This window comes from Poecilia mexicana, unplaced genomic scaffold (assembly GCF_051168715.1).
Source record: "Poecilia mexicana isolate PSO_F unplaced genomic scaffold, ASM5116871v1 scaffold_2, whole genome shotgun sequence".
Taxonomy (NCBI): Eukaryota; Metazoa; Chordata; class Actinopteri; order Cyprinodontiformes; family Poeciliidae; genus Poecilia; species Poecilia mexicana.
In genome coordinates, this window is record NW_028263371.1 from 17,282,763 (window position 1) to 17,296,748 (window position 13,986).

The 13,986-nt window shown below is 43.5% G+C and overlaps 1 protein-coding gene across 6 annotated transcripts in view; it reads left to right on the forward strand.

The window, feature by feature from the left end:
- The window catches only part of dgkh (diacylglycerol kinase, eta), a 62,923-nt gene that overhangs the window by 39,162 nt on the left and 9,775 nt on the right, over window positions 1-13,986 (forward strand). For all 6 annotated transcript variants that reach the window (XM_014986767.2, XM_088012159.1, XM_088012150.1 and 3 more), the window contains 18 exons: window positions 2,741-2,903; window positions 3,031-3,139; window positions 4,122-4,343; window positions 4,526-4,617; window positions 5,305-5,404; window positions 5,484-5,808; window positions 6,444-6,575; window positions 8,345-8,479; window positions 8,567-8,684; window positions 9,403-9,513; window positions 10,241-10,337; window positions 10,697-10,804; window positions 11,248-11,361; window positions 11,438-11,572; window positions 12,461-12,621; window positions 12,708-12,813; window positions 13,153-13,245; window positions 13,327-13,446. In XM_014986767.2, the coding sequence (XP_014842253.2) occupies window positions 2,741-2,903; window positions 3,031-3,139; window positions 4,122-4,343; window positions 4,526-4,617; window positions 5,305-5,404; window positions 5,484-5,808; window positions 6,444-6,575; window positions 8,345-8,479; window positions 8,567-8,684; window positions 9,403-9,513; window positions 10,241-10,337; window positions 10,697-10,804; window positions 11,248-11,361; window positions 11,438-11,572; window positions 12,461-12,621; window positions 12,708-12,813; window positions 13,153-13,245; window positions 13,327-13,446 (2,441 nt within the window). The remainder of the gene's footprint in view (window positions 1-2,740; window positions 2,904-3,030; window positions 3,140-4,121; window positions 4,344-4,525; window positions 4,618-5,304; window positions 5,405-5,483; window positions 5,809-6,443; window positions 6,576-8,344; window positions 8,480-8,566; window positions 8,685-9,402; window positions 9,514-10,240; window positions 10,338-10,696; window positions 10,805-11,247; window positions 11,362-11,437; window positions 11,573-12,460; window positions 12,622-12,707; window positions 12,814-13,152; window positions 13,246-13,326; window positions 13,447-13,986) is intronic.

A 13,986-nucleotide genomic window follows, 5' to 3' on the forward strand; every position in this document is an offset into this window, starting at 1 on the left:
CTGACTCCACCTGTGAGGAACCGTTCACTCTCACTGGAGCTTTCACTTCATTTGATCTGCTGATCTCTTTTCTTTGACCTCTGACCTGCTGTTCTGTCCGGGAGTCATGTGGTGTGAGAGCAGGATTCGACTTGATTCGATAAACCCATCCACAACCTCTGTGGTCATTATTTGTCAATCTAAGAACAGGCTGGCTGTCATCATCTAATCGGTTATTTTTAATGAGCTTCCTGTTTGTGGTAAAAGACTTCTTGTGACTTTCTTTAAGCGATGGCTTTCTTCTTTGTTGGTTTGGTGGCTGGAGTGGACACAACGGGAGACTGGACAGTTCTGAAATAGATTTGAAAATGAGAGCAATACACTCACAAACAATAGGATACAGGAACTACTGAATACGAATGAACACTGCAATCTTTAGATTTTTATTTGACCATGCTCCACTTTCCTTCCCTTTATAGTCACATTCTATTTAGTGTGTGTGTCCCTGTACGTAAAATCCAGCAGCCTCTCTGTTTCCCTGACCCTGAGGTGTCTGGACAGCCTGCCAGATCTCACTGTGAATCCATTCTAGTTCAGCACCTGCGAGACGAACCCTGATAAGCACGCTGGATTAGATTACTGTCTCCGAAGCAATCACACACGGGCCGCTGCGTCTGAAAAGCTGCCATCTTCTAAGTGGCGCCTGAATAATAGAAAAGTGGTGGGATTGAGCATCCAGATGAAGAGAGCAGGACAAGACAGCAGCAGAGGTGCAGCTACGACGACGATGCTCTCATCTCTCTGCGCTCGCGTGCCGAGGATCCCCGCTGCTTAAACGAAGGAGAGCGAAGGGGGCGCTCGGGTTTCAGTGTTGCCAGATTGTGCGGGTTTCCGCCCAGTTGGGCTGTGTTTGGACAGCTGTGGGCGGGTTGTTAATATTTGGGCTGCCTTTCACAACATTATGGCAAGTTTTTAGAAAAGTTTCGGAGGAAACCTCTTTCACCGCAAAAAGCACCAAACCTTACTGAGTATTTTGGTTCCTAGTGCAAATATCTTCATATCTTTGAAATAAGACAAAACTAGCTTGCTTTTTCATCAGTACTGAGGAATTATTGACTTAAAACAAGCTTCTATATGTTGCTGAAAAATTACTTGTAAGTTAGGTTTTGTCTTATTTCAAGTGTGCTAAGATATTTGCACTAGAAACCAGACCAAAAATACTTTGTAAGATTTTGTGTTTTTGCAGGTTTTTTGTAGAAACACACAAGACTTTCCGTGTTATTGCACTTAACCTGAGTGTGACATCATCAGTGACTAGTTGTTTCTTCGTCATGTGTCTCCACGTAGTAGCATTAAAACAGAAATCCCAGGGCAACATCATGATTTAAAAGGAAATGTCTCTCAAGTCTCATTCCGTTCAAAGAGTCAAATCTTGCAGTCTCAATGGCATCTGGTTCTGTTCAGAACATAGTAAAGGAAAACCAACATTGTTGCAAATTGCCCAAATGTATATAAAATTCCATTTTAGTTTTATATTTCATAGTTCATGTAACAACCAAAAGAAATCATGAATGAAGAGGAACAGAAAGAGACATACATTTATAATATCTGCCCAAAAGAGCTGCTTGAGACTGAAGACTTTTGTCATGTAGTTTTTGGTGGAAAAGAGAGAAAAGACTGAGCTTGTTTCATCATGCGATTAATTTCTTTCTTTCTTATTGCAACAAAACTACTTTTATGAACAAATTTCAAATACACAGAAAAACATCAGCCCATTTTTCAAATTTCTTTTAAATGCAGAAAGAGATTTTGATTGTTTTTTTGGCTGTTACGATCCTTCCGTACACCAACACCTTTAATTGAATCGTCTCAGTGCTGAATGTACATTTTTTGAAAATGTCACATCCCTTTTAAGTTGTGTTTGCGTTCTCTCTTTACAAATCTGTTTTGGATATTGTTTGGAATATTATTGGGACTACATCAACATCACTTTCATTAGAGGTTGAGACACGCTGTTTTTTTGGAGTCAGATCTGGCAACCCTGTTGGTTTTATCTGGCTGAGGGAGTGTGATGTGTGTGTGTGTGTGTGTTGTTTGGGGAACGGAGGAGGGGGGACACGAGCTGCAGCACGTGCCGGAGCGCCGTGGCTCCCTGTCTACGCTTCCTCTCTCTCCCCTACCACTCACCCTCTTCTTCCTCCATTCCTTAGCAACAGCACGACAGAGAAAGGGAGGCAGAAAGAAGGGGGGAAATCAAAGCGGAGCGCAGATGAAGACACTAAAGAGCAAAGACTGGGGGGAGGGTGTGAGGGGAGCTATAGTACGCAGAAGGCTGTCATCACCAAGGTTTTCCTTAAGGACCAGGGCGCCTTGCTGCTTTGCCTCCCACAGATCAGCCTATAGCACGTGTTCTTACCTCATGTCACCGTCACACATGGTTTTGATGAACGATGGAGAGCGGGGTCGGATCCATGTGATAGACTCTACCTGCACCACTTTGCTCCCTCGTATTTATCACCCTTTCAAACAACACTTCATCAGCCGGAAAGTCAGTTTATACAAAAGCGTCGGTAGGTGATTAAATAGAGAGGCTTTCTAAACTTCATGATACACAAAGGGAACCAGATTGAGATGCTTTAAATAGGCCGTCATAAAGAAACCCTCATCAAACCGCGCCGTTGTTTTCTTGCCGTTCTTGTTGCTGAACTCCCAAGGAGGAGCAGGTGGGAATGTTGAAACTGAAACGGTGGATTTCCTGCAGGCTTCTGGAAGGCCACCTGTCCCCCGTCGTGTGCCAGTCCCCTCCTGGTCTTCGTCAACTCGAAAAGCGGCGACAACCAGGGGGTGAAGTTCCTGCGACGCTTCAAGCAGCTTCTCAACCCGGCACAAGTCTTTGACCTGGTCAACGGGGGTCCACACCTCGGGTGAGGAGATGAACCCGGCGCTACTGCTCATGGGTTTGGGGTTTTTTTGTTAAGATGACATCAGTTGTGAATTGGGGCTATGCAAATAAAGTTGAATTGACCTGAACTGGTTTTGTTTCTCCGTCAGCCTGCGTCTGTTCCAGAAGTTTGACAACTTTCGGATTCTGGTGTGTGGCGGCGACGGCAGCGTGGGATGGGTCCTGTCAGAGATAGACAAACTCAGCCTCCACAAGCAGGTGATCCAGGGGACAGGAGTGTGTGGCTGATGTGTTTGAACTTAGTCTTGTCTTAACACCCTTGAAGATTCTCACATTATAATCACATATTGCAATATATCTTAATCAAGGTTTTCAATCGCACAAAACAGTGAAGTTTAATGAAAATTATGTTGTTGTTTTTTTTTTTACTCTTTAAAATCAGATATTTGGAAAGTGTTGTGTGCTTTAAAACTGCAGTATGTGACTTCTATAAAATATGCTTTTTTACATATTTGTTAAAATTGTCATTATGTTGTGAGGCATAAGAATTTGAAAAAATTCAAGCTTCTCCACCTCCTTCCTGAGATACCGGACAAAAACAACCAACCAGGGCCAGGAGGCGGGTCTTAGCGTTGTTAATCACCCTCCTGTATGCGCTGTTCGACGTGCTAATTGAGGAAAAACAACTTACCATTACAGAAAACAGTTTCCCCACTGCCATTGGTGGCTATGCTACTAGCATTAACATTTATTGCAGGCTACGCTGTGATGCACCAGCTGTAGCAGCAGAGAGCAAAGCAGGAGGTTGTGAGCAGTTACACTAGGGTGATTGACAGCGCTAAGGACCACCTTCTGGCTCTGATTGGCTGTTTTTGACAGGGAGAATTTCTGAAGATCACTGCAGCAGCACAGGAGGGGGGTGGAGGAGATTGATTACACACAGATTCATCTGTCTCATAACCTAATGTCCCGTCATGAGTGCAAAACACAAGATTTATTTCAAAAGTTACATATTGCAGCTTTAAGTAGAAATCAGGAAGGCTGAATGGAGCAAAGCAACCTCGCTCTGTTTCAATCCTCCGACCTGTAACCACGTTGGATTTTTGGGAACCTCAATCTGTGAACTCCCAGCAGATGGTTTGTCTTTCCTGCTGGCCGACTTCCATAAAACACAGTCATGCAACCGGAGCAGCGACGTCACCGCGCCGCCCAGTAAACCCCTGTGCCTGCTGCCTTTCAGTGCCAGCTGGGGGTGTTGCCCCTCGGCACCGGCAACGATCTGGCCCGGGTGCTGGGCTGGGGCCCTTCGTGCGACGACGACACCCAGCTGCCCCAGATCCTGGAGAAGCTGGAGCGGGCCAGCACCAAGATGCTGGACCGCTGGAGCATCATGACCTACGAGATCAAGATCCCACCCAAACACAGCTGCCCCACCACGCCCGAGGGAGCCGACGACTGCCAGGTAGACGGAACGACCGACACGCACACTCTGACACAGCAGGACCTCCAGACAGACCGGAGAGCGCCTGACTTATGTTTTTTTTTAATGCTGCTTCACTTCAGAACAGGGAGAAGAAGAAAAAGAAGAAAAACGATCCCTCTGCATCAAACTGACACCATTCATCTGTTTCTTTCTTTATGCAGTTTCACATTTCAGCGTATGAACACTCAGTGACCACTCACCTCACAAAGATCCTCAACTCAGAGCAGCACTCTGTGGTCATCTCCTCTGCCAAGTAAGTGCTCCACTGTGAGAAGTCAGCCTGTGAGCTGGAGCCTTTAATTGGCCTGAATGTCAACAGAAAATAAATTTTAAGAGCTGCTGCTGCATCAGTAAAACCAGGTCTGGAAAGCAAGTTACGGGGAGCACAAGTTTATTTTAACACTCGAAAAACAGTAAATTTTATCAAGTGTTTCTGTCTAGCTTTTAGTGCAAATATCCTGGAATGAGACAAAACTTACTTGCAAGTAGCTTTTCAGCAAGATATAGAAGCTTGATTTAAGAAAATAATTCCTTAATATTGGTGAATAAGTAGTAGATTCATTGACAAATTATTTCATTTAAACAAGACAATGTTCTCCCGGTGGAACTGGTACTTTTTCACCAGCATTAAGGAATTATTGTTTTAAATCTGTCTCCTATATCTTTCTGAAACGTTATTTGTAAGTTTGTCTTATTTCGAGAATCCTGAGACGCGTGCAGTGAAGAAAAATCCAACACAGGCTTATTTAAATCAAATTTGAGACAATTGGAAATTAAAAATCTGACTGAAAATACTCGGTAAGATTTTGTGTTTTTGCAGCAGAGCAGCAGGCCAAATACAGTAGATTCGATTCTGACTGGGACATCTCTGGCGTTATTGCAGCGTCTGCATCTGAAAACAGCAAAGGAATGAAGATTAATTTTCTTTTGTGTTTCTCAGGATTCTGTGCGAAACTGTGAAGGATTTTATTGCCAAAGTGGGGAAAGCGTATGAAAAAAGCACAGAGAACGTTGAGGAATGCGACTCCATGTCTCTCAAAGTAAGTAAAAACAAAAGAGAAAAGGAATCACCATTTTAACTTGTCTTTTTTTTTCTAACTGCCTCCCCCCTCCCATCAGTGTGCCATCCTGAACGAGAAGCTGGACTCCCTCCTGCAGACGCTGAACGCAGAGTGCCAGTCCCTGCCGCCGCTTCCCCACTGCACCCCTCCGATCGTGGAAGAAGAACAAGAGGAGGAAGAAGAGGAAGAGGAGGAGGAGGAGGAGGAGGCCAGCGAGGAGAGCCTAACGGAGCTCAAGGGGAAGCTGGAGGAGGAGGAGACGGAGAAGGGGCGCAGGGGCAGCAGGCCCCCCCAGCAGCTGTTTAAAAGCCGGGAGCAGCTGATGCTCAGGGCCAACAGTCTGAAGAAAGCCGTCCGGCAGATCATAGACCAGGCTGTGAGAGGTGCACTTACTTTCTGACCTCTGATGACTTAGGATTCTGCGTGTTTGAAATATTGTTTTATTATTGGAGGCAAATGCTTATAAGAAAGCGCGAGCACCTCCAGCTGGCCCTGTCACCATCACATAAACATAACATAAATGATAAACTGTCCCAGCAGATATCGCGATAAACGATGATATTGTTGTTTTTGAGATGTAATAAACCGATAGTGGGACGTTAATGCGAGTTTGCTTTCTCAAGGACCAGTAAACTTTTCATTTTGATCACACTGGACCTGGACAGTATTTTAAATATGCTAAATAAAATACCTCAAACAAAAACAAGAAATAAAATGAAAATAAAAAAAATTTGGTTTCCATTGTACACTCTGGAAGAGTGTATTGGTGAATAAAATCCATACTAAATGAAATATTCAAAAACCCAAAATGTTATAAATCAATGATCAAATCAATGCCAGGACTGTCCTTGACTCATGATAAACCACAAACGAGACTTCTTCCGTTTTTCCTCCCCAGCCAGTAAAAGAGGTGTGAATACTTTTGCGCTGCGTCTGTGTATTTTTTTATTATTATTATTGTTATTATTTTACTGGATGTGCAGCGCATCGTCTTCACTCCTCCGCTTTCTCTCTGCAGTGGTGGACGAGCAGAACGCCCACACGGACGACACGGAGCTTCCGTCGCCGCTGGAGTTCAGGAAGGACAGCGAGGACGAGAACAGGGACAGCGAGAAGGACGAGGACACCAAGGAACTGGAGGCGGTGTCGTGTGAGTGTTTACTCCTTCACTCTGGCCTCTGACCTGCCAGACGTCCAGGTTACACTCCGCCTGCAAACCTTCCACTGACCGACTCTGTAGATTAAAAAAAAAACTTCACATGTTGCTGAAAGGGAGTTTAAATGTCGCCACCTTGTGGATATTCCACTCATCGCAGCGTAGGGATCAGACACACGGCTCATGGAAAAATGTGCTGCTGACGCAAATCATGTTTCCTGTCATAAATAAACTCAGGGATTAGTGCTAAAAGTGAGCGCAGAGGAGCTTCCCTCCTGTGGTATTCCACCTCCTGCTTCAGGCTGAGCTGTTTATCTTCACATCTGCAGTTTTCCACAACAGCCTGTTGACACGGAGAAGTTCTCCGGTGATAAATGAGCCTACCTGACGGCAGGGCAGAGCTGCTGTTTGTAGCTGTCCCCCAAGTCCAGACAGGTTACCATGGAGACTCCCCTCCCCTGGACCGACCACAGGACGTTTCAACCTCTGCGGGGCAGAACGCCTTCCTGTTTATCCGAGTCCTGTTTCCTTTCTTCCTCACTTTTTATTACAGTTAGTCCACATGCTGGTAGCACTCGAATGCTCAGCTTCTTGACTTATCTGACCTGGAAGCACCAGAATCTGAAAACACAAAGACGGTTTTAGGTGTTTAAGTTAGATAAATTAGCCCTTTCATACCTTTATGTCTTATTTCTTACCTAACGTCTGTGGGTGTGTGATATGGGCTTTGAATTTTATCATGATATTCTGTAGTACTACTGCAGTAACAATTAAAATTAGTCTTAAAAAACATTCCTGTTTGAAACGGGCTTAAACATGCACCGCCTGCTTAAAGAAATGTGATTATTACATAGAGACTTCATATAATCATCTTTTCAAATTTACTGCTATTTATTGATGTTCTCATGGAAGAAAACAATATGAGAAAACTGTAAATGTAACATGTTAGCTTTTTTAAAATGAGCTGAAATTTATCATGACATCAATAAATGAAAATTCTTATCATGACAAGAAATTAAAAAAGGAAAAAAGAAACGGAGTATCACTTTTTTTATTTACACTGAAAAATCTCTAAGTTAGCCAGGCAGGATGAAGAAAAATCTGGGTGCAATCTATCAGTGCACACCTAGTAAAAGATATTTCCCAAAGTAACAAATTGTGCTCGATGTTAGCAGTTTTATAAAAACGATCAAGCTGAACTCATTTTTCCTGCATTAGAAAACATCCAGTTCCAGCTGAAGAAAACAACACTGACCTTCTGAGAAACCAGCTTCAGCTTACATTTCTTTCTGATGCATTACAGTTGAAATCTTCTAAGTTGATTATTTGTGGAGCATGTTCTTCAGTCCGCAGAGACCCTGTCTCTGCGAGAGAAGGACGGGTTCAGTTTAGCGATAAGTTTTAAGGAGCAAAGCAGATAGATGCTCACACAGTGAGAACAGTCATAGAGGTGTAAATTGATCTTGTCCAAGGAGGATCTGCTATGAAGTAGGTCACTGTCAGCTGATAAGTATTATCTGTTTTTAGACTAATCGCAGTAAAAGTAGACATTATGGTTAGTCGTTTAGCTTTATAGGAATTAGCCTGTATTTGGAGGGTTTGTTTTATTCGGCTGCTTCATTAGCTGTTACCACAGTGCACAGCGTCAGTATTAGATGAAACAGGTTATATTTTACACGGTGTGTCGTTTTGAACCCCAGGAACCATTCAGTTCAGTCGAGAAAAGACTGAAGCGTTCCCTGTGTGCTTCTGTGTGTGTTCAGCCGCCAGGAGCCCCTGTTCCCCGACGGAGAGCAGGGTGAGCCGCAGCACCCAGTCGTACGGCCCCTTCACCATCACCCCCTTCACCACCAGCAAGGAGAACCTCCCCGTGCTCAACACACGCATCATCTGCCCTGGTAAACACACACACCAAAAAGTCCCCGCTCCGTCAGAAGCCGCAGCCCGGTGCCGTTTCCTGACGGATGCTTTGTGTTTGTGTGCAGGGCTGCGAGCCGGGCTGGCCGCCTCCATCGCCGGAAGCTCCATCATTAGCAAGATGCTGCTGGCTAACATCGACCCGTTTGGCGCGACACCCTTCATCGACCCCGACCTCGACTCGCTGTGAGAGCTGAACTACCTCCACTTTCACTTCTGTTTGTCGTTCGCACGTCTGGTTGCTCTCTGAAGTCGCGTTTCCATGACAAACGTGCGCAAATCTTTGTCTATATTCCGCTAATGAACGTCATTTCGTAATTGCGGGGTTTCTAGCTTGTTTACGTGATAAGACATTAAAAATTATGACAGAGAAATTATGCGATATAATCATGATTTATCCATGGTGCTGGCGCTCATCATCTATCAGCCAATCAGTGGAGACGTTTAATTTTCTTCAGGCATTGAAGTGACAAGCCCCACCTACTTGGGAGCGGCGCTTTGGGGAAATTGTTGTCGGCCATTTTACAGAAGAGCTATGAATTCAATATGTTAGAATGACACAAATTTTTATGAGCTGTGATGCTGTGAGAGCTCTGGTGGAGCCAGCAGCAACAAACCATCATCTTCCTTCCACTTCCTGTCATCTCCTTCGTTGTTTCTGCCAGTAGTAACATCCATCTGTTCATTACATGACCCTTGTGAAGCGAAAAAAATGTTTTCTGAAATACATCTATTTCGATACAAGTAAAAAAAAAAACCTTTTACCGAAAACATCAGCTTTCCCCAAAATTGCTGTTTCCATTAAGCGAATAGATTTTCGTTACTTGTGCAATGTTATGGCTAATGGAAACGTAGCCAGTCTCCGTCTTGCTCACAGACACTTCTTTGTCTCCTTGTGAAGCAGAGAGGGCTACATGGAGAAGTGCGTCATGAACAACTACTTTGGCATCGGCCTGGACGCCAAGATCTCTCTGGAGTTCAACAACAAGAGAGAGGAGCATCCAGAGAAATGCAGGTGAGGCGCCGGGCCAGGCGACACATCGATGTTAGTGATTAATCAAAGTTTTGGGTTTTGAAGATTTCATTCATGGAAAATCTGGATGTTTTTTCAAACAATGCCCTGTTTGACGTTTGATATCTGGGAGTGATGTCAGCATGCCCAAGGCTGCCATCTTGTTTTACAAACGTTTTTTACAGGACTTTGGACTCAGCTCAATTCTATGACACAATATAAGAGTGAGGCCACAAATGTTTATTTTTATTTTCATGAAGTTACAAGAATACAGTGAGAGTGAGGTAATAAAGTCATATGACAATGAAATCAAACTAATACGAGAATAGAGTCTTAATATTACCAGAACAAAGTTGTAATATTTGGACAATGAAACATTCCAGTATGAAAAACAACATTTACAACATATACAAAAAAGTATTCGCACTTTTTTCTCAGTAAAGCAATTTTATTCTCATTCTTCTGGTAAAATGTCTTCTTTCTCCGGCTAATATTATGACTATCTTCTTGTAATTATGCTGTTGTACATCTCACTAAAGGATGGGCTGAAATAAAAGCCACTTTTTAAAAATATTTTTTCTCATTTGTAAATTTGTTTTTTTTTTCAGCTAACCCTGTGGTCTGTTATTTCTTCGGTTCTTTTTCCTGACAGACTAATTTAAATACAAATGTTTTTCCTTGGCCTTATCAATAAAACGACTAATGCGCCATCCACACCTCCCCAACCCAGGAGTCGTACGAAGAACATGATGTGGTATGGCGTTCTGGGCACCAAAGAGCTGCTGCAAAGAACCTACAAGAACCTGGAACAAAAAGTGCAGCTGGAGGTGAGGAACCGATGGTGTTTCAAAATGGTTATTGGAAAGTGTTTGATGGACGTTGAACCCCAGCATTATCTGTCGTCTGCTGTCACACGACTTGGCGTGTTGTACGTCAGGCTGCCATCGTTCAGCGTACCGCACATGATGACTTTATCAGTGCAAACGAAGCATCTGCATGCCACACAATAAAATTAAGTCATTTTGTTTTAATGTCATTCCTGCAACATTTGAGTGTCCTTTGGGTAAATCTCCTCCAGTACCACACTAATTCGGCATGTGGGTTGTAAAATCGCACAAAGAGTTCATGGAGTGACGCTGCTGAAGCGACCTGAAGCCGAGCTTTACTTTGCCCTGGTGTCTTCCAGTGTGACGGTCAGTACATCCCCCTGCCCAGCCTGCAGGGGATCGCAGTGTTGAACATCCCCAGCTACGCAGGCGGAACCAACTTCTGGGGCGGCACCAAGGAAGACGATGTGAGTACATTCACAGTAAAAACCACTCTGTTTTCCCTCCGCTGCCAGCCAATGAATGCCGGCGCAGACGGACGCTGGTTTGACACGACCCTGACGTCCTGCAGGCCGGACCGCTACGTGGGCTGGTTTGTTAAACGCTCAAAGAACAATGGCTGCCTGAGGATTAAAGTGTCAGCTTTCGCAAATTTAGGTTATGACCTATCAACACTTCGTAGGTGAACTGATTTACCTACTGCTGGTAGGTAAATCAGCTTTTCCAGTGTGTTTGCAGTACATAAATGATCCATCTAAGGTGCCTGAATAAAAATGCACACCTGTAGTTGCAGCCATCTTAGAAAAAAACCAAAGTACTTCATCTCTGCAGATTGATTTTGTATTTTTGCTGAGAAACATCTTCAAATGTAACAGAAGCATCTCTCACGTTGTACTGTGATGCTGTGCAGATCTTCTGTGCTCCGTCATTTGACGATAAGATCCTGGAGGTGGTGGCCGTGTTCGGGAGCATGCAGATGGCCGTGTCCAGAGTCATCAAGCTGCAACATCACCGCATAGCCCAGGTGAGCAGCAACACGGACGGCAGCAAGGACGACAGTCAACGTCCTCCCAGCTAACCCGCATCTCTGTCTGAATCAGTGTCGAACGGTGAAGATCACCATCCTGGGAGACGAGGGCGTTCCCATCCAGGTGGACGGTGAGGCCTGGATCCAGCCGCCGGGAGTCATCAAGATCCAGCACAAGAACAGAGCGCAGATGCTCACCAGAGACCGGGTGAGGGAGAAACGCTGGGCTGGGGGATGTGGAGGAGATGGAGATAGGACGACACGGCTTAAAAATAAAATCTCCTGGGGGTTTTTTCATACCTGATTCAATTTTCGGTTTTAATCTTTTTTTTTTTTTTTTTTTTGTCATTTATTTTATCAAAATGAAATTAAAAGTGACAGAAAATATTTTTAAAAAGTGGATTTTATACTGCAAAAACAGAGAATTTCACTAAGTATTTTTTGTCTAGTCTCTAGGGCAAATATCTTATCACACTTGACGTAAGACAAAACTAATGTACAAGTAACTTTTCTGCGAGATATAGGATAACTCAATAATTCCTTGATATTCATGATAAAGTACTAGTTCCACTGGCACATTGTTATATAAGAGAAATAATGTGCCAGTGGAACTAGTACTTTTTATCAATGTTAAGGGATTATTGACTTAAAACAATCTCCTATTTCTTGCTGAAAAATTACTAATGAATTAGTTTTGTCTTATTTCAGACCTGCTAAGAGCTTATTCTTGTAAGGTTATTTTATTTATATAGCACATTTTCAGCAACTTGCAATTTGCATTACTTCAATTTTATTATCATGACTTTGTTCTTGTAACATTATGAACTTAGCCTGACTCTTATATTTTGTCATGACCTGAAAGTCCAAATCAATATAAACGGTAAAAAAACAACAACAAACTTGTAAAGCAAAATGACCACCCTGGTCTTGCTGACATCACTCTGAACTATGGGAACCCAAGGAGTGCTTTGACGAAAAAAGAAAATCCATATTTCTCAAAACTTAAATCTTCAAAGACCAAAAGTTTATTTAATGCTAGTATTGGTTTTATTGCAGCTGTAACTTATCCCGAACTTTCTCAAACTGTTTCCTGCAGGCGTTTGAGAACACGCTGAAGTCATGGGAGGACAAACTGAAGTACGACAAGCCGCCCCTGCGGCCTCACCTCTACCCGCAGCAGTCTGTGGATCTGGCCACAGAGGAGGAGAACGCCCTGATGCAGATGTGCGCCCGGGCGGCCGAAGAGCTCATCACAAGGTAGGAACGCTTGATCCAGAACGTCGGGTCCGGATCCATTAGCCCCTGGCTGCAGTCCTGTAAGCGTTCTCTCCATGTGGCCGCAGGATATGCGAAGCCGCAAAAACCAACGGGCTTTTGGAGCAGGAGCTGGCTCACGCCGTTAACGCCGCGTCTCACGCCATCAACAAAATGCACCCCAAGTTCCCAGAGGTCAGCAGCTAACACAGCCAGGACAGCACATTACTACCGTCTGTTTAAAGCACCACATTTTAAGCTGCACTATGTAATTTTTACTAAAAATATTTTTTTTACGTATTTGTAAAAAAGACAGAAAATGTTACTCAGTATTTTTGTGTAGTTTCCAGTAACTTTTCAGCAAAATATAGGAGCTTGTTTTGAATCAATAATCCCTTAAAGTTGATAAAAAAAAATAATACCAGATTATTTAACTTGCAACAGGAAGCATGTCTTGTTGCTTGTGTTCAGGATGTTTCATGAGCCGCTCATCGCGTGACGTGAGCCTCACTACCGGTTGTGTTCCTTCTCCAGAGTCTGACGAGGAACACTGCTATCGAGGTGGCGAGCACCGTCAAGGCGCTCCACAACGAGACCGAGTCTCTTCTGTTGGGACGAGTCTCTCTGGTTAGATCTGGAATTGATTCTCTTATTTTTTTTTTTTTTTTTTTTTTTTTTTAATGAGTTGACTTTTCCTGCTTCTGGCAGCAACTGGACCCGCCTGAGGAGGAGCAGCTGTCCAGTGCTTTGCAAAGCCTGGATGTTGAACTGGGCAAACTGGGAGAAATCCCCTGGCTGTACCACATACTGCAGCCCAACGATGAGGAGGTAAGCAGCCTCTGTCAGCAGCTCCTGCTTCTCACGGCAGAGACGGGTCTGCTCATGTACACAGATGTGAACAAAAGACGATGTAACAAACAGAGTAGGGAAGTAGGTGAACCCTTTGCCTAAAAATTAACCATTTCAATCCATACGCAACATGTAAATCCAAACAGAAATTGAAGTTTATCTCACTCTTTAGATATAGAGGTCAAAATATAAGTGGTAGAAACTGTTCTTATGTTGCAAAAACAGCCAGCCTCCTCTTAAAAACTGAAAATATACATCTGTAGAGGAGATAAAAAAAATATTAATCAGCAAAGGCTGATTCTAGAGCCATTAAAAACATGTTTTAGGTTTTTTTTTAAAGATATTTTATGCTTTTATGTTTTCACTGTTAAAAATGAGCCTTTTATTGAAACTAGTTTGAGGGGAAAAAAAAGAAACATCCAAAAAAAACATAGAACTGGCCTCTTTCCATTCATGCCAGCAGGTGGCGTAGCCTACATATACACATGAAGTACTTATTGTAGCAAAAGAAATGCACTA